Consider the following 18,651-nt stretch of genomic DNA (forward strand, 5'->3'; position numbering starts at 1 on the left):
AATACGTATAGCGAAACAAAATAAAAAAATATTATAATTTTTTTCATAATTATTTGAGTTGGCTGATAATAATTAGTGGTGGCGCCACCTTATGACCACCCTTAATTTTTTATATTTATTTACCTTTGAAAAAAAATTTGGGACCACCCTTAATTTTTTTATGCCAATAAAATTAAATCTTGGTCCATAATTTGAGTAACTTAACAATATATTGGGGTCTTTCAAGCAAAAATGAAAAACTCAAAAAAATAAATAACTAAATCTGAATAAAAAAAATTATAATAAACGACTACAGGCTGGGCAGTGACTTGATTCCTTCGACTAAGCACACTGCGCAATACAACACAATTTTCAACCTTTTATTATTTTTTATTACAGTTGTGGGGAATAAAAAGACCTAAGCAAGTATTTTGGGCCTTGAGCTTTACTGATAGGTGCCAGCCCGTTTTGGACTAAAAGGCCTTTAAGAATGCAAGTCGGCCCACAGGGCGAAGGTCCGAGGATTTGTCCGAGGACGAATCTCTCCTTGGACAGACCCACGATAACCCTGGGATTCGCCAAAAAGATCAAGGCAGAGTTCTGGAAAAACTGTTGGTTAAGAGGGGGATCCAAGTACCCTCTAGACGCAACGGTGTGAGAGAAATATTTCAGAAAAAGGCTGCTACCTCTACATTAAAGATCTTACACCTACTTCCCTGGCCGCATTAATGGGAAAGTGACCCCTGAACAGTAGAATCCCACCTTCCTGCCATTATTTAGGGACTTTAGGAAGGTGGTGGGAGGGGGAGGATAAGATTTGTGTGACACGTAGACAAAGGGGGAAGAAGAAGTATTTAAGAAGAGAAGAGAGTAAAGAATGGGAGTTTTTAGCTAAAAAAGAAATTAGAACTATAATCTTTGGAAGAAAAAGAGAAATAATACATTGATCGTCCTCGGCTTACGTCCGAGGAGATTCCTTTGTCACATTTGTTTACTATTTGCAAATATTGTAACACTTTAGCCTGTTTGTCAAGATTTCAACACCCCTAAAACTAGATTTCAAATTCACACTCTACAAATTTTATTATTTAAGGCTCATTGGGCCTGAGCCCACGTTTGTCTTTGGGTCCAGGCGCAATTGTGCACTTACAACAGTATTATTTTTCCTCACCATACATATATTACTTACTTCTTATTTTTAATTATTTTTTCTTATTTATTCTTAACCACACACATCTTCTGTCTCATCGATTTTTACATTTCATACTTTTAAATTTTGTCACATTTTCATCTACACTTTTACATCTACGTTTTGCCTTCCTCATTGTTCGTAACTTCTATGTCTTCTACCAGTACCAATGCAACAGTGCCTCTTCTCAAGTTTTAAGTCTCAAATTTCTTAATACGATTTTTTTTTAGCTATACAGGTACCTTTGTTCATTTCATTTCTTTTCATTTTTTTTTTCCTTTTGAGGTTTTTTGGTTTACAAAATGCAAATTTGTTTTGGTTTTAAGAACAATTTTTTTAAGCACAAACTTCAAGCCGGCCAAATCTTGAATTTCGGCCGGTATTTACCGAAACACTCGAAATGGGCTGGAATGACTTGAAATTTTTTCTAAAGTGGAGTAGGGTGGGTTACTGTTTTGGTTTGTTTACTAGCATAGTATTTTCTGGCCGTTACAGCTGGAACAGAATGAAATTAATAACATTGAATCAAACCTAATTACCTAAAGGCTAAAAAGAAATAAGATTGTGTAATTTATGCCTCTTAAGGAACACCCTGAACAAAATTACTGGAGCTACTACTGATAATAATTGGTGCACAATACAATGTTTCACCATTCACAAACGGACACTTTAACAAGTTGTGAAATAATTTTTGAAAAAAATATATTATATTCTTAGGGTCCATTTGTATACAGCTGAAAACTAAAAAACACTGTAGCAAAATAATTTTTAATGGATGAAAAATATTGTTCACGCCTAAAATCACCGTTCATTGCCAATGAACAGTGACAAGTGTGCGTCCAGAAAAAAAAAAAAAAAAAAAAAAAAAAAAAAAAAAAAAAAAATCAGACGCGCGTTTCAGCCCAATCCAAACCCATCCTTAAAATTACTCTATGGTATTTACCATGGTATATTTTTTTAATATTACTCTATGGTATTCTTAATAGTTAATAGAGTAATATTAATATTACTCTATGCTGGCACGTGAAGTTTTACTGCTTTATTGGGCAGTATTTAGACATTTAGACTTCCTTGTTCTTGACAGTGAATGCATTCCATTGGAAACTGGGGCCTTTTAGCTCCCAGTCAAAAAGACACACCAGCAAACAGATTTAATTTCAACCCCAATTTCTTCTTAGACAAGATGGTAAAAAGAAAGAAAAAGATGAGTTTCCTAATACACACGCCAAGCCCACTCCCCCCCACATATTCAAAGAGATTCCCTCTCTCTCTCTCTGAAAATATATGGACCATGATTTATAGAATTCTGATTCTAAGCAGAATCAAGATGGCCAACAAAAGGAGAGGGTAGGCCATAAGAGAGCACCTAAAAAGCAACGCTGATAAGAAGAGTATCAAAGTGTGCATGCCTCCATTGTTCCCTTTTTTTTTTTTACTTCACTCCTCTATTCCTCTTTCATGGCTCCACCACTATCTTTTTTTTGACCAAAACCCTATTCTTTCTTGATCGTGTAAAATTCTCATAGCTCCCAAAATTTTCTTGCTCTTCACACTCGTCCCTACAATACCCACAAAAGTTGTTATAGTAAGAAACATCTTAGTTGAAATGTCAAGTCCAAAACCTTGGAGATTTGGCTTTATATATTGCACTACTGTTAGGCATATATCAATATGCTATATATGTGCATGGCTCATGCTGTCCTTGACGGACGTATATATATTTCATTATGTGAGTGCGTGAACCTAACGCTTGCTAGCTAGTTGGTCTTACAGTCAAACTCAAACCTCTTTTAACAAACCTAGTTTTCTTATGCCTTAGGAGAAAAAAAAAATGTTTTGGCATACAATTCCTATAAATTCTCATTTCAGTGAGAAGCCCTATCCTCTCTTTTTCTTTTTCTTCAGTATCCTCTTTTACTTTATTTTTTTGTTTTTCCCTCTTTTCCTTGCATGAATTCAATAATAAATACACCCTATACAACTAACAAACTGTCCCCTCTGCTCTTAGATTTCTCTTCTTCTTCCCTCTCCTATTTGGCTCTCTGTCTCTCCCAAAGGGTAAGAGCTAGCCATATTATACATATCAAATGTCTAGGAAAGCAAGCAAAAGAGTGAGTTTCAGTCCGGATGTGAATGATAAGCCGGCAATCTTTCTCAAACATGGTGGAGGTACCAGAGTGGCTGGAGGCAGGAAAAGGGTCATTGGAATTTGGAGTTTCAGCAGGCTGCCCAAAGACTCAGAATTCTCTCCTGTCAAATTTCTAGAGCGCCTGCAGGCTAAGGTGGTCGGAACCATACGTTTAATGTCCTTGAGAAGGTCATCTTCACGGAAGGTTTCCTCATCTTTGGCTAGGTCGCGCTCAGTATCCGACCCTATTGACTCCCATCGAGCTGAAGCCATAGAGGACTGCATTGAGTTCTTGAATTCTTCTTCATCTTTGCCGCGATCAAATTCAGTTTCCTCAAGATCTTGCTAGAGTACTTTGGCTTGGCTTTGGAAAACATGTATCATCATGTATATGAAAACGATTCTATGATTCATTTACCATAAGCAAGTCTAAGATTCATTGATCATAAGAAATAGTGCTGTTTAGATATAGGAAAACTATGTATCATGCAAATTGCACCATTAGTATATTATACTACAAAAGGCAGTAAGAACATTTCATGATCTTACATCCAATGAACTTTCAGTGAAACTCAGTCAAACTTGTAAAGCTGCCATGTAAATCCCCTTTACAATTCATTGAGCATAAGAAACAGTTCTGTTTAGATATAGAAAAACTATGTATCATGAAAATTGCACCATTAGTGTACTATACTGCAAAAGGCAGTAAAAACATGCATCCATAGGATAAGGACCTACAGTCAAACTTGCAAAGCTGCCATCTAAATCCACCTGAGATAAATTTACAATGCAAAAATATGCAGTGCAATCTACAGCATCTTAGCTGGATTTCAACTAGGGAACATAATGGAGTGGTTGATCATCGGTCCGAGAGAGAGATAGAGAGAGAGTATGGTAGATCAACTACACTGAAAGTTACCAGTCTGATTGATATTTCACAACCACACAGCTCATACTCATAGACATGGACCATACTGGGACGTTGAGCCTGTCTAATATTCAAAGTGAAAAGTCACTGTTGTCAGGACCACAACTTGAAAATCAGCGAATATCCCACTTTGATTTCTGCTTTTATTTCTGTCTTTTGACCTGACGATACAGACAAATTTACTCAAGAAATATACAATCATTGTACAAGAGAGTGAAGATACCACGGTACCACCTCCTAGTACTGAATGCTTTCCCGTATAATTTTGCAAGTCAGTTCCATAAATCACCTCAATGTTATCTTGTAGCCAATATACCATAAATAAATTGAAATATGTTAACAAAGATGCTCCCAACAATTTGTGGGACAAGTAAACCAGTATGAGGAAAAGCAATGGGTGTTTTAGCACAACAAAAAGTTTGTAAGGCCTACACTAATTATTGTCTATCCATTCATCAAGAAATTACTCATATAACAAATTTAAAATCTTGAGTTTGTTATACATCATGATCAAGAATCCAAGGAGAGCTTTTCAAGCTCTTGGATCCCATGACTGGATGCTTTCTTCAATTCAAGAGCTCTCTTATACGGAGGGGCAATTGGGGGCTGTACAGGATCCAAGCTCTTGTAAGTTCCATCAACAACTTTCGGTAACGGATACGAACGGTCAGAATCATACCCAGAAAGGTCCCCACAAGCTAGAAATGGGATATACACCTTATTTGGCCCTTCCAACCATCCACTACTGCAATCTGTTATCCAACATAATATCATTACTTCCACGTGAACTAACATATATGATGATAAATTGGCCCCATCAAACAAGACCCATAATTCAACCAAAATCCAAGAAAAGAAGGGGAAGAAGATGAAAGCTTTGGGAATTTTCTTTTCAAACTGTGACCATTTGTAAATTGTCCAAGTTCAAGACATAATCCATTAAGCAATAATGCAATTCTAAGCATGTCTAATCAATATACCATACATACAAATGCAATCATGTAGAACATCACAATACCTAGATCTTCTCCTCCAGATGGACTCCCCACCTTTTCTAGCAGGCGATATAGATCTTTTGGATTAAATCCTTCGGGAGGGGAATAATTCTCGCAAACTGCAAAGGCCTCTGTATGAAAAGAGTTAAAAGAATTAGCTTTTACTACAAATTTTATCATAAAGATGATTAAGAAGACTACTCTTCGTTTTAACTCGGGAAATAGTGATGACCATAACAATTAATCTTATGTTAAGGCAGATTTTCCTTAATTTGTAATAATTTTCAAAATTGCTAAGTGCCTCCGGAAAGGTAAAATAGAAGTGTTAACTTTTTTATTTTATTTTATTTTTTATTTACTGAAAGAAGAAGAGAAAGTGCCTCCAAGTACAGGGGTTGTGTACTAGAGGGAAATAGAAAGTGTTACCTATACTGGAATTACGGCTGCTTTTTGGTTTTGCAAAAGTCACGAGAGGGAAAAATAATTTCAGCTGCAGCAAAGAAGCAAAACATTAAGAACATTCCATTTAGGCTTGGTTCTCATCATACACTAATAAGGCATAAACAGACAAACACTAATGCCAAAGATGACAAGGATAGAAAGGGAACAAAGATGTGCCAACACTTTCCGAAGGCACTTCCTCTTTAGATATTCACTATAGTTCTTTCTTTTTAAAGAAAGGGGTGGTAGAGCAAGATTTGCACAATTGATACTCATCATAGACATGATTAATTATTGTTGGATGGGGCTTGAATCAATTGGTTAGGTGCATGAAATATCATGCACAATGCCGACACCAAACTATTCCTTTATAAAGTGGGTTACACCTTAACTGATATCTACTTGTATTAAAACTCTACGATGCCTTGGCCAAATTTGAAGTAACATTGCACCACAAGTAGAAAAGCTCAACAGAAATTCCTCAGGTCTACCATAAGTAGGTACCCACTGATTGAAAGCTTATCCAGTAGTGCACTTCCAGATTAGCCTTGATCAGTATATATAAAATCAACTTGAGAATTGTATTCACCTCTTTTTTTTTTTCTTGTTTCATTTTTATTTTATTCTCTGTCAGGTTCCAACAAAAAGCCCTTTGGCTTGGGCTATAAAAGGAGGTCCCTATTCCAGGCTTATTTTCGAATTTTCAGAAAATGTGATCTACCAATACTGTGAATACTTGGCAAAACCTAACATATTTGACAAGGGGGGCTAAATTGAATGGGAAAAAGGATTACACACACTTTGCCCCTAAACCTCATGATATAATTTTGGATAAAGACAGCTGTATCATCACAGGACCTTTTTTTTTGGGGGATAAGTATACAGCTGTATCATATCACAGGAACTTAAGTACTGATATTGGGAATTTCAACAACATTTGATTTACCTGACAGTAAAGAAGACTTGTATCTTTCCCGCGAAATATTTTTGCAATAAACTTTCCACCTTCTCTAAGTACATGAGTAACAATTGTTAAACCCTGCATGAAAGATGGTCCATGTGGAATCAATCCAATTCTAAATTTCAACAAAATTCAGATATCATTGAAAGCAACTGCATCCTGAAAAACAGCAAGCAAGGAATAAAATGGCCAAAAACAGCAGTACAAATTGGAAGAATTTGTGGAAATATAAAGGATTCATGGAATGGCACTGGTTCAAATTTCAATTGCAAAATTTTCTAACTACAATTTAGTTACTGTATGATCTCTCAAAATAAAGCAACCAAGAAATATAAGAGGAATTTTCTTTTTTATTACTTTCATGTAATTTTTGCCAGCATTATGGATTCCTTGGTACACAAGCTGTGTACAGGGGAGTCTTTTTTTTAGCTATTTTTGATGCTATAAATTTTTATTTTATTGATTAAAAAAAAAGAAAAGAACATCAAATGTTCCTCTTACAAACTGCATACATAAATTAAAGTCATACATTTCTCCCTAACTTTCACCTAATTTTAAATCTAAATTGTTCATATTGATATAAATTTAACATGGATACATAAATAAATCGATATATATATATATATATATCAGGAGAAGAAAAGGTGTAAAAAAACATATGCATGTCACAAAGAACTACTGTAAACAAGGTAGACAAACCTCACAGTAGTCAATGTTCCAATATTAATATAGAATATTTGAGAGAAAATGAATAATGAGGGACACTAGCACACGTGTAACCATTACATGTATTTGTGCTTCTTCTGAAAAAGGTAATCATTATCCAAAACTACTCACTATAGGAAGTTGTTCCCAAGAAAGACATTGAGTGGTCTATGAGGAACCAGGATTTACCGCTAGTATAAGCTGGGACTGAACAAATTCATCCATGTCATGAAGACCAGTTACTGCAAAACAGTACAGCATAAAGCAAGGTAAACAACAATACTGGACCATTAAAAAAAAAAAAAAGAATTGTTTTACCATCAGGAGCACCATCACAAACAACCAGGTCAGCTTTGCAACCCTCAAAATGTCTAATAACCTGAAGAAAATTTGAGAGAAAAAAAATGAAAGAAAGAAAGAGAGTAGGATAAACAATGGGTGACCAATATCATGATCCATAATGCAGCAAAGAAAATCTTTGTAAAAAACATTGAACATGAATGACTGCAAAGTAGGACAAAAAAATGGGAGTCTCTTGTATGTATCATCCATATTGTCTAACTAACGAAACATACAACTCACTGGAGTTATTTGGCCATCATGAATCTATACATGTAGATTGAAGTTGAACTGATTATGTAGTCAACATCAAAACATTAGACTTGAATAGTGTGACTGACCCAAATCCAGCATAGCCACCAAAAGGAACCCAAAATGATTGAAATAACAGGGAAAGATTCCACTGAAATGAAAATGTCTTGCCCAACTAGTTGTGGTTAGCTAGGACATATATGCAGTCAATCTAAACCATTTGGTTTTCATCATCTTCAAAATCAATCAAGAGTCTATATTAAGGTAGGTGTTAGGGACATCAAATAGACATTCTTTTTATTTATTTTTTGATAAGTAATATTTGGGACATCAAGTGCACAAATGGATCATGTAACCAGCCAAAACAAAACTTCAATCATTTTAATGCAAATCTTTGTTGAATACTTAAACACTAATGTCTCCCAAGTAGTATTAATGATAGGAGAACTTTCTAAAGAAACTTGATAATCAAATTTAAAGTGCTCAAGAAAAAACAATAATTAATTTGAAATCCTACTAGAACACGAGCCATAACAAATTCAAGTGGCCTATAAAATTTTGCAAAAGCATCACATGTAATTTGTCTTTATAGATCAAATGAAAACATATAACATAGACTTGAAGGCTGTCCTTACCACTTCAGCTGTTCGAGCATTTGTTATATCACCTTGCACCTGGATAACACCTTCAATTGGAGCCATGGGCTGCAAATCAATGGCTACAATCAGAGGAAGATCGCTCTCCCTGCATATTATGTTGAAGTAGGAAGTTATGGTCTTGCTAGGGAAGTAGTATGCAAGGAGAAGATTTGATATTAACAGGGTTACAAAACACATTTCAAACATGAATTTGTTTAAGAGTGACAGCCAACCTCAATTGGTAGTAGTATATAAGTTAACTTTAAGGCAAATGAAAGGGAACTCCAAAATTTAATTAAATATTTATAACATGATTTTAAGTATCATAACAACTCCATGAGATTCCTAGATAAAGAAACATGGAATGAAATTTAGCTCTATAGGCAAAATGCATTGGCCAGATCAATCTCCAAATTTCAAAACAATACCAACAGACAGAAATCAGAACCTACATCTTTGTTAGACCACAGGATTTTCTAAATGCCAACATCAAATATATTCATTGGAATTTGATTAATGCTATCTTCCTCAAGATGTCACCACTTTTTTGGATAAATCCTTCCTAAAAAAGTCATAACAAAGATCAGAGTTTTCTGATTTTAAGGGCCTCAAAGAAAATTTATAGACACCAACATCAGATCAGAATAGTAACTATATGCAATACCTCTGAAACATTGAGTGCGACATGCTAAAGGCTTGGTGATAGTTATCCGAACAAGAGTTTCTTATTTCATTGGATCTAATTATTGAGAACTCAAAGGATTGAAAAACTGGTTATGATAATATAAAAATGCAAATTTTTGTCTAAGCACATTTTTTTACTTATCAAAAATAATAATATAAATGCAAACTCAACTTTAACCAAATTTGATTCCTATGAATATCCTAATATACACATTTTTTTACATTCTTCCAATTTTTCCTATTGATTGGAAGGGAGGAATCTAATACATCCAACCTAGGGAATACCTGACCTTATATTTTGTTGTAGATTTAGAACATAAATTTGACAAAAGAGCGTATGAAAAACGTGAAATTTTTTGAATAAGCACATAAGTTCCAAAGAAAACCTGACATAAGCAAGGTGGCCTACCTTGAATCGGGAGAAAGCTTTGCTGGCAGATACAATCTACGACTCAAAACCTACACATAAGAACAAGGTATTAAAAACCATTCAAGATGCTTCACATATTTTTACCACAAAATTTTTTCCACTAGGTATATACAGGGTAGGGAAGTCAGCTGCAAGCATTGGCGCATCAATCATTATATATCGTGCCTCCAACAAGATGGGATGCAGGAAATATGTTTCAAAGTTCCAAATTGTGGTGTAACATGTCATTTGAAAGGAGGAAAATCATGTACTGACAAAGCATGATATGAAGGTAAGATGCTGAGAAAAAACTGATAAGTGATAACATAAATCTTGAGGTTGAACCCTTTCCGTGACAGTCAATGTGAATGCTGAAGTCACATCATTGCAAACAGTAACATTTTCTATAAAGCTCAAGAGTAGCCTGGTTAGTAAGGCAAACCTATCCCAGAAGGTGAGTAATGGCTTTCTTTATAAAAGCAGTTTCACAACATAGTTCAAAGGAAGGTAAAATTAGCATTCCAAGAGAAAATACCTGACTCCAGCTACCAGGGGCAGCACATAAATCTACCACACGCTTCACTCCTGTCAATCAAATTCTAATTGAGGAGTTGAAGGTTCGATATGAAATTAAATCATAAATACAAAATATATTGAACAAAAAAAAAAAATGTTTTCACAAACTTCAATTTATTTCCTAAATCAGTGTGCAGCCAAATATTTCAGATTTCTAGGATGGTAGGCTAACCAAAGAGAGTTGCACATTTCGAGGCATTTGATCAATATTTTATTATTTTTCAATTTCAGCCTCAAAATGAAGAAAATTCCTTATAAAATAAAATAAACTGTTAATGGTAACAATGCCTATTTACACAATAATTTTACAGGTTTTATTATTTCTTTCTCAGTTTCAAGGAAAGGATCATTAAAACCTAAAACATCTACACCTTGAGTGTAGTAGGATCAACAACACAAATTGGGTCCAATACAGTTCTTTTCTTTTCTTTTTTTGGTTTCTTCTGTAAGTCAATATGGTTAATTTTTTTTTGCTTCTATTTGTCTATTGATAATCAATCAAATGAATAGAAATTTCTATAGAATGCTTTGACAATCACTTGAGCTACATTTTAAAACAAGACAAATTGGGTCCAATATAGTTCTAATGCACCTTCAAATATGTTGAATTCCTCATCTATTTGAAGGAGCTTAAAGGCACTTCGAGCACGCCAACCTTCTTCTTTTGCTTTTCTGTAGTATATATCCTGCAAATGAATGAACTAATCACTAAAAAGCTGGGAAACAAAAGAGAGAAAGGAAATTCTCACAAAATGGAAAACCTACCCTCTTGTCTCTTGAAGCTTTGCCCATGTTGTAAATAACTCGTACTTATGTAGGTGGTAACTGGAAAGACAAGACTCCTGCTAACAGGGTCAGTTCAAGATGATAACAGGAATTAAGCAAGTAAGTTTAATTACTTCCTTCTAAAAATTAACATCCAGAGCCAAAAATGCAAAAACAGCTCAAACATTGGAAACTATGCATCACAGGAACATTTATTAAAGATGTTAACGACCAAGAATATGACAGACTGCCATCATTCACATACTAAGTTAAAGTTAAATTTGGTACCAGTACCAAAACCCATGTCTCAAAACAAAGCCTAGACTGAGTAATTCCTTAATGCATTAAGCAACAAAGCCAGCAATAGCTTTTAAAGAATCCAACTCTGAAAAGTAAAAACCACCATGCCCATATTCAATTTTGAACTATTAACACCCTCTAGTCCTAATTAATAATAATTAATGATGGTCCAACATTCCCATATTGGCAACAATTCTCTTTCTAAAAGAAAAAAAAAATTAACGAAAAAATATAATCCACAATAACCCTGTATTAGCAGAAAGCAAATATTTGTTCTCATTGCATTAGGTTTTAATTGTCAGCTCTTTCCATGATTGATTGCCACTATGGAAAAACTTGCTAAGGCAACCAAGCTAAAAACATACCAACTTTTCTCTCAGACATTTCTTCGAACACATTAAGTGCATACTCAAACATTGATATGAATAGAGAAAACAAGCAACTCAAACATATGTGTATGCTGATAGGATCAAACAATCATGGGCAACACAGATAAAATTATAGAGAATAGAGATACAAGCTTACCGGATTTTGTTTTGGAATCGACAGGTGGTTACACACGTATGTTCGCTGAATTTTAAACCTAAATTGTTGTCGTTGGCGGTTTATTTCAGGACTTCTGACAGAAGAAATTTAGTTTGCAGGGATTAATGTTGGACCTGCTACTGCTGCCTTCTCATGACATGAATAAAGTCACGATTGCAATATTGGGCCTAGATTCTCAAACCAAAAATAATAATGGGCCTAAAAAATACCACGGGAGAGGGGAATATATATATATATATATGGGACTAATAGTGTTCAACGCTTGTAATATTAACCACTGGGACTAATAGTGTTCAACGCTTGTAATATTAACTACTGCACACTCTTGATGCGGTAGTCACTCTACAAGTATAAAAGCTTGTGAGATATGGTGGATAAATACCGGGGTTCAAGTCTCTAGAGGAAATTTTATACACATATACACTTAAACTATTTGTAAATTATATTTGATTTTTATTTGAGTTCCGTGGTCTATAAATAACAAGTCAGTGTTTGAAGAAGGCAAAATAGAGTTTTAGAGGTTTAGAAACCCTCCATTCCTTCTTATGTAAAAATCTTGTTTAATCTAATAATATCAGTCAATCCTATGTAATCTTCCCGCTCTCTTTTATGCTTTTAAGCAATCTCTTATATATCTTTAGAGAATACGCTTATTATATTGTTGACAATAGCTATTTGTAAATTATGTTTGATTTTCATTTGAGTTATGTGGTCTGTAAATAGCTAGTCAGTGTTTGAAGGAAGGTAGAATAAAGTCTTAAAGCCTTAAAGCCTTAAAGGTTTAGAAACTCTTCCTTCCTTCCTATGTAAAAACCTTGTTTAATATAATAATATTAGTTAATCTTATGCAATCTTCCGCTCTCCTTTATGCTTTTAAGCAATCTTTTATATATCTTTAGAGAATATGAGAAAAGACACAGATAAACACGAGTAATACAAAGGTGAACGTATAAGAGATTCAAAAGGGGTGTAAGACTAGCATGTAAAGAAATATAAAAAGATGCTTAAAGGCATAAAGGAGAGTAGAAGATTATATAAGATTGCGTAATATTATTATATTAAACAAGGTTTTTACATAGAAAGGAATGAAGGGTTTCTAAACCTCTAAGGCTCTATTCTGTCTTCCTTCAAATACTGACTAGCCATTTAAATAGATCACGAAACTCAAATGAAAATCAAACATAATTTACAAATAGTTCTTGCTGACAATATAGTAAGCTGTATGGACTTTATTAGTAATGGACAAAGTTGTTGCAAAGGGCCGTAATAGTTTCTGGCAAATTCGGTTGAGAATGATAAAAGTTTCTGACAGATTCGGATATATATATATATTGATAACAAAAATATTTTTTTTTATAGAAGGGAAAAGGTAATTAAATTATTGTATTTTATTTCTTCTAAAAAATTTTTTTTTTATATTAAGATGCAATCACTTGAAGTGCAAATGTAGTATTAAATTTTGGGCCAATTAATTTACTCCTTATTCATAAGACACTCTGAAAATCCTATGGATTGACAGGGGAGCGGATTGATGTCACATGACCAATAAACCTACTACCTAGTTTCTAATTTCAAATTAAAAGGACATTGGATTTATATGATTTTCACCCAAAATTCAAGGTTTCTTAAATATATTTTTTCCCATTTTTTTTTAATATTACCCATCACTTTAAATTAAAGATTAATTAAGTTCATATTTATAATAAGCATTTGTATCAATAATAAATTTCGGTCTAATTTGATCCATTTTGACCCTTATAGTCCATTTGTATCCACTTGGCCAATAACTTTCACGCCGTTACACAAAGACATACAAGTGTGTGTGTGTCTATATATATATATATATAGAGAGAGAGAGAGAGAGAGAGAGAGAGAGAGAGAGAGAGAGAGAGAGAGAGAGAGAGAGAGAGGGGTTCAAGTTACATTTTTTAAACCATTAGATTTAATTAGATCCAATGGTAAAAAAAAAACTCTCATTAATGTTAATATTCTGATTAAGATCTCATTAATTATCTCTCATTTATTATAATTTATATCTATCTCTAAACCCAAAAAAAAAAAGTGTTATATTTGAACCCTCTCTCTACGTTTCTCTTCACTTTTTCCAATCTGTCGAAGTTGTCCTTGAAATATCTGTTCCCCTAAGAGCTTGCTTGTACAATGTTTGTGTGGTTGTTTATCCCAAAATCAAGATCTCTATAATTCACATAAGCTTGCCTTGGAAACGATGAAACATAAGGAGTCATGCAGTTGTGAAGCTTCCTAATCCAGTCAAAATGCTTTGCTGCATTTTTATCACCTGCTTCTTGCCACAAAGTTAAGTAATGGATTTTGAACAAAGTCCATTTCTGTGAGGAAATGGGATTTCCTGAAATCTTGCTCATCATTCCCCCGTACGGATTAAAGATAATCAAAGGACCGTCTTCTTGAAATAACCTTTGCCAGAGTCCCTCAAGTCCTGTCTGACAAAGTCTAAGTTGGCTTTGAAATAGTTCTTGAATATAACACTTTTGGGTTTAGAAAAAGATATAAAATATAATAAATGTGGGATAATTAATGAGATCTTAATGAGAATATTAGCATTAATAAAGGTTATTTTTTTAAACCGTTAGATCGACTTAAATCCAATGGTTTAAAAAAGTGGAGCCACTTTTTCGCTATCTGGTGTGCTACGACAGATGCCTACCGAAGACAGTAGGCTCTTTGGTCACACTTCTAGCAACATCCAAACATGGCCCTTAGAAAAATGATAAAAACAGGAAAACAAAAAAGTTCCTAAAGAATGTAATCAAATGATTAGGATATCACGCACAACCTGCATACAAGCAGCCAATGCAATATCCACAATGCAAACTAATCTTGGTGAGCAGGAATTGTTTTAACTTGGAGCACACTGAGGAAAAATGCTTGGAAGTCTACATAAAATGACTAATTGAACATGGCATAAGATGTTAAACAGTACAGTTTACTAACATCATGTAACAAATCAACATGGGTGTCAATTTTGGAACCCTGCTATATCAGATTGCACCACGGAGAACACAAAATTCTCATGATTGAGAAGCCTCAAAAGCAGCAGATCGTTTCTTCTCACTGCCCCAAAAGATGGAGCTCTGTAAAGGATGAATCATGAAACCCAAAATCAGTTTCCACTGGCCGGAGGGACTGTGGCAGGCTTTGCATCCTCAGCTTTCTCATGTTCTTTGTTTAACATCTGTAAAACACAACCTACATACATCAACCGAATTGATACAGGTGCGCTCAATGGGGAGAGAGAGAGAGAGAGAGAGAGAGAGAGAGAGCAAGTATTATTTGTGTCAGGAGAGGGCATGTCACCTTATTATTGATCAAGTTGTGGAGTGCGATGACACTTCGGATAAGAGAGGAAAGATATATTACCAACATCATATCGTTTGTTTTAACTGCACAAAGGGAAAAGAGAGATTTAAAGAAAAACTTTATGTACAGATTACTCCCATCTACCTGCCTAAATTAGAATGTCTAAATTTGTGGCATAGAGTATTACCTGCAAATGCCTTGATTAACTCATTCACATTGAGATTTGGAAGCAGGTTGAACACATCCTGAAGTTTTAAAAGATATGAGGAAATGTGGGACAGGTAAATGAAGAAGAGAAAGTATTGGAAGCACCAAATCGATTGATATTCTTAAAATATTATTTTGAACTCAATCAAACTTGATTTACTTCATTGAAAAAAGATAATCTTCTGAAAAAACTGCTGACACCATATGTGGGAAGAAAGATACACTTATCTTCACGAAAAATAAAAAAGAGAGGCAGGTAAATAACAATATCATGGTGAAAAGAGTAATGTGCAATAACAAACTATACCTGTAAATGATAAAGTATCTCATGATTTAAAGGAAGCTTCCCATCAATAACAAGATCAAGGTAACCACGTATCTCTCGTAGTCGCGCATCCAAACCCTTTAAAGCTGTGAGTTTTCCAGAAACCTGAACAAAACAAAAGGCAAATCTACTTCTTCAAAATGTTTTTGCTCAGAGATAAGCATCCATTTTATAAAAGCTTAATTCTGAAATTTACACAAGATGTTGCTTCAGCAAACAAAGAAAAGAAACTGTGTGGGGGAAAAAAAAAAAAAAACCTCATTTGCAAGTGTACTAATGGTTGTATCCTTCACATCCCTTAATAAGTGTTCCACTCCTGTAGATAGATCATAAGAGAATGCAATTAGTAATGGAGATGAAAGATCATAAATTCAAAGATGAAGTCACTTTGCATCTAATTTCAAATTCTAAATGGTGGAAAATGCTAGCAGGAAAATTGCAATTTTCATGTCATGGCATACCAATTTCCTCGACCTCATGGGCTGCAATTTCTGAAGGCACATGGACAAAAACCTTCTGGCTCTTTTGTGTAGCATTCTGTTACACATAATCAAGCATTAGATTAACATCAAGGGAGGAAACTGGATACATCTTGTTGAGAAAAGAACAATAACTTTGAGACTTCCATTAGTCTCTTCTAAAATGATATATTGGAATTGCACTCAATAGTTCACCATATGCAATCTCTATATAAAGATAGCAGATAAGAAAACGAGATATTTTTCTTACCTCTTTGACTTCTTCAACGTCATAGTAAGCCTTAGTGGGTATCCCCAGCTCTTTGGGCTGGACATCAATAATGACCAAGACAGGATTTGGGACATAGCTACAACACCACCCAAAAAATATATATATTATCACAAAAATGAACCTCACACACACACACACACACACACACACACACACATATATATATAAAGAGAGAGAGAGAGATACAGAATATATTGCAAACCCACCAAACCTCATGCTGGTGTTATAGAGTTCAATCAATATTTGATTGGTCAAAACAACAAGATATTGAACATGAGGGCCTAAAGCTAGTATTGAAGACAGAAAATAACATACACACACATATACATACATACGAACGCATGATACAGTTACATGAATAGCCAGCTGTAAAAACTTTTCCTCATAAATTAAGATATATGATCTTACTTGTGGAATAATCTGTGAATATCTAGATCATTCTCCCGTAGCTTTGGTCCTGTACTATACCAACCTACCACGTGCTCCTTGGCTGTAACATTATTAGAACATATAGAGAAAAGTTAGAATTCCCCATGGAATTTTTTTAACAGACATCATATTTACCCTTAAACTAAAACAAAAACTACCGTTGATTCTCTTGAACATAGAGAACATCGCTTCGTGGTAATTGTGGTCAAGAAACCATATGCTTGGATCCTTATCGTCTTCTTCAAAGGGCACTGAAATTACAAGATCACCAATAAGAAAAGGTAATACCAGTGAAACCCTTATTATGCAATGAATCATACTTTGAAATGAAATACAAAACTTAGAAACCCTTTGACCTGATAAAATTGGTCAACATTTTTTTCTTTTAATTATTAGTAAGTTTGCACTATACAGCAACTACCATACAACAAAGCAATATGTAATAACACATTAGAAAAAATCTCCTTGATTTTCTTTCAGAAACACATAAAAGTAAATTGACATATTTAGACTACACTCTTCCTAACTAGTACACTTGCTCTAAACACCACTCTCAATATAACTATTACAAAGCATAGAGGCCATAACAGTGATTTCATTGACTTGAAAGTTTGAAACCACTCAGAAAATAATCCTAATTATCCTATTAAACTAGTGTCATCACAAAAAATAATTAAAAGAGTGTGCCATTTAAAGTGGAGCCAATCTTTCAAGACATTTGATAGCCCAAATTGTCTAAACCAGTATCGGATTCAATACGAGTGTGAGCAGCGGCACGTGTACTAAGTCTCACATCTGGCATTATACTAGGTCAATCAATTTAGTGTCTATAAAGTACAAACTATTACAAGGAGCCTAATTGTAACTTAACTTGTACTTTTGGGTAGCATTGGCTCTATTGTTGAAAATTAAAGTTTGATACAAATCGCAAAGTTAAGCCCTCGAACAATAGCAACTCTCTTTCCAATAAATCTAACAATCAATCAAGGTTTCCACTATAAAACCCAGATTCATATAGTAACTCACTAAAAAACCCTAAAATAAAAGTTTTCACAAAACCATATAATTAACAAAATTACGTAATGCCACGCTCAAATTTCCAATCACATTACATAGTGCTTTAAAATCCACAGTTTTGAAACCCTAAAATCTACAACTTTCATTAGATCTAAAAAAAAAAAAAAAAAGGAAAATTGAGGAGGTAAACATATACATATATATATATATATATATATATATATATATATATATATATATATATATATATATATATATGTAAAAGAGGGATTTGGGACCTGCATAGCTGTTGGTGACATCAACGGTGCCTTTGAAGGTGCTACCGAGTAGAACGCCGACGACTCGGCGGCGAGTGTCCTTGGCGACTCGGTTGTAGTTGTCGACGATGCTGAGGAGAACCAATGGGTGGACGATCACCTTCTCGATTGGTTTCGACGATATTTGCTGTGACTTTATCACATCCATAGCTTAATTTTTTTTGTTCTTTCCGACGAAGAGACTTTGAAAATATGTTTTTGTTTTTGGTACTTTCTTGCTTTGTGTTTTTCTGAGTGTCTTGTGTAGAAAGAAATGAGTTAAAAGTTAAAACAAAATCCAAATACGAAACAGAGACGGAGTTTTTTTTTTTTAATAGTTTCTCTACTCTGAAACCGCTTTGTGAGATCGCGTTTTATGGAATGTGATTGTCAACGAGCTGTATCTAACAACGTGTTTGGCGAATTGGCTTGAGTCAACTGTTAACATAAATT

The 18,651-nt window shown here is 34.3% G+C and overlaps 2 protein-coding genes across 2 annotated transcripts; both read right to left on the reverse strand.

The window, feature by feature from the left end:
* Nucleotides 1–4,509: 4,509 nt before the first annotated feature.
* On the reverse strand, nt 4,510–11,995 carry LOC142609351 (uncharacterized). The gene is made up of 12 exons (XM_075780924.1): nt 11,815–11,995; nt 10,990–11,066; nt 10,817–10,910; nt 10,184–10,233; nt 9,649–9,698; nt 8,553–8,661; nt 7,645–7,705; nt 7,516–7,568; nt 6,607–6,699; nt 5,646–5,709; nt 5,243–5,350; nt 4,510–4,976 (listed from the first exon to the last, which is right to left on the reverse strand). The coding sequence occupies exons 2-12, from the start codon at nt 11,014–11,016 to the stop codon at nt 4,735–4,737; spliced, it is 951 nt and encodes a 316-aa protein (XP_075637039.1). The 5' UTR covers nt 11,017–11,066; nt 11,815–11,995; the 3' UTR covers nt 4,510–4,734.
* A 2,699-nt stretch (nt 11,996–14,694) lies between these two features.
* On the reverse strand, nt 14,695–18,543 carry LOC142610817 (26S proteasome non-ATPase regulatory subunit 7 homolog A-like). The gene is made up of 10 exons (XM_075782759.1): nt 18,181–18,543; nt 17,044–17,136; nt 16,865–16,946; nt 16,436–16,532; nt 16,168–16,243; nt 15,964–16,022; nt 15,689–15,811; nt 15,362–15,419; nt 15,172–15,257; nt 14,695–15,049 (listed from the first exon to the last, which is right to left on the reverse strand). Exons 1-10 carry the CDS (start codon nt 18,365–18,367, stop codon nt 14,978–14,980), a joined length of 933 nt encoding a protein of 310 aa, XP_075638874.1. The 5' UTR covers nt 18,368–18,543; the 3' UTR covers nt 14,695–14,977.
* Nucleotides 18,544–18,651: the final 108 nt, after the last annotated feature.

The sequence above is a fragment of the Castanea sativa genome, chromosome 9, assembly GCF_040712315.1.
Source record: "Castanea sativa cultivar Marrone di Chiusa Pesio chromosome 9, ASM4071231v1".
NCBI lineage: Eukaryota > Viridiplantae > Streptophyta > Magnoliopsida > Fagales > Fagaceae > Castanea > Castanea sativa.

What these genes read in the sequence shown, in the direction of transcription:
- LOC142609351 (XM_075780924.1), bottom strand. Translation starts at nt 11,016, where the DNA reads ATGGGCAAAGCTTCAAGAGACAAGAGG. An exon ending in CAGCCGTAATTCCAGTATAG is followed by an intron (nt 5,351 to 5,645) that starts GTAACACTTTCT and finishes CTTTTCATACAG; the next exon opens with AGGCCTTTGCAGTTTGCGAG. An exon ending in ATCTGGAGGAGAAGATCTAG is followed by an intron (nt 4,977 to 5,242) that starts GTATTGTGATGT and finishes GTTGGATAACAG; the next exon opens with ATTGCAGTAGTGGATGGTTG.
- LOC142610817 (XM_075782759.1), bottom strand. Translation starts at nt 18,367, where the DNA reads ATGGATGTGATAAAGTCACAGCAAATATCGTCGAAACCAATCGAGAAG. An exon ending in CCATGAGGTCGAGGAAATTG is followed by an intron (nt 16,023 to 16,167) that starts GTATGCCATGAC and finishes ATCTATCTACAG; the next exon opens with GAGTGGAACACTTATTAAGG. An exon ending in GTTAATCAAGGCATTTGCAG is followed by an intron (nt 15,258 to 15,361) that starts GTAATACTCTAT and finishes CCCTTTGTGCAG; the next exon opens with TTAAAACAAACGATATGATG.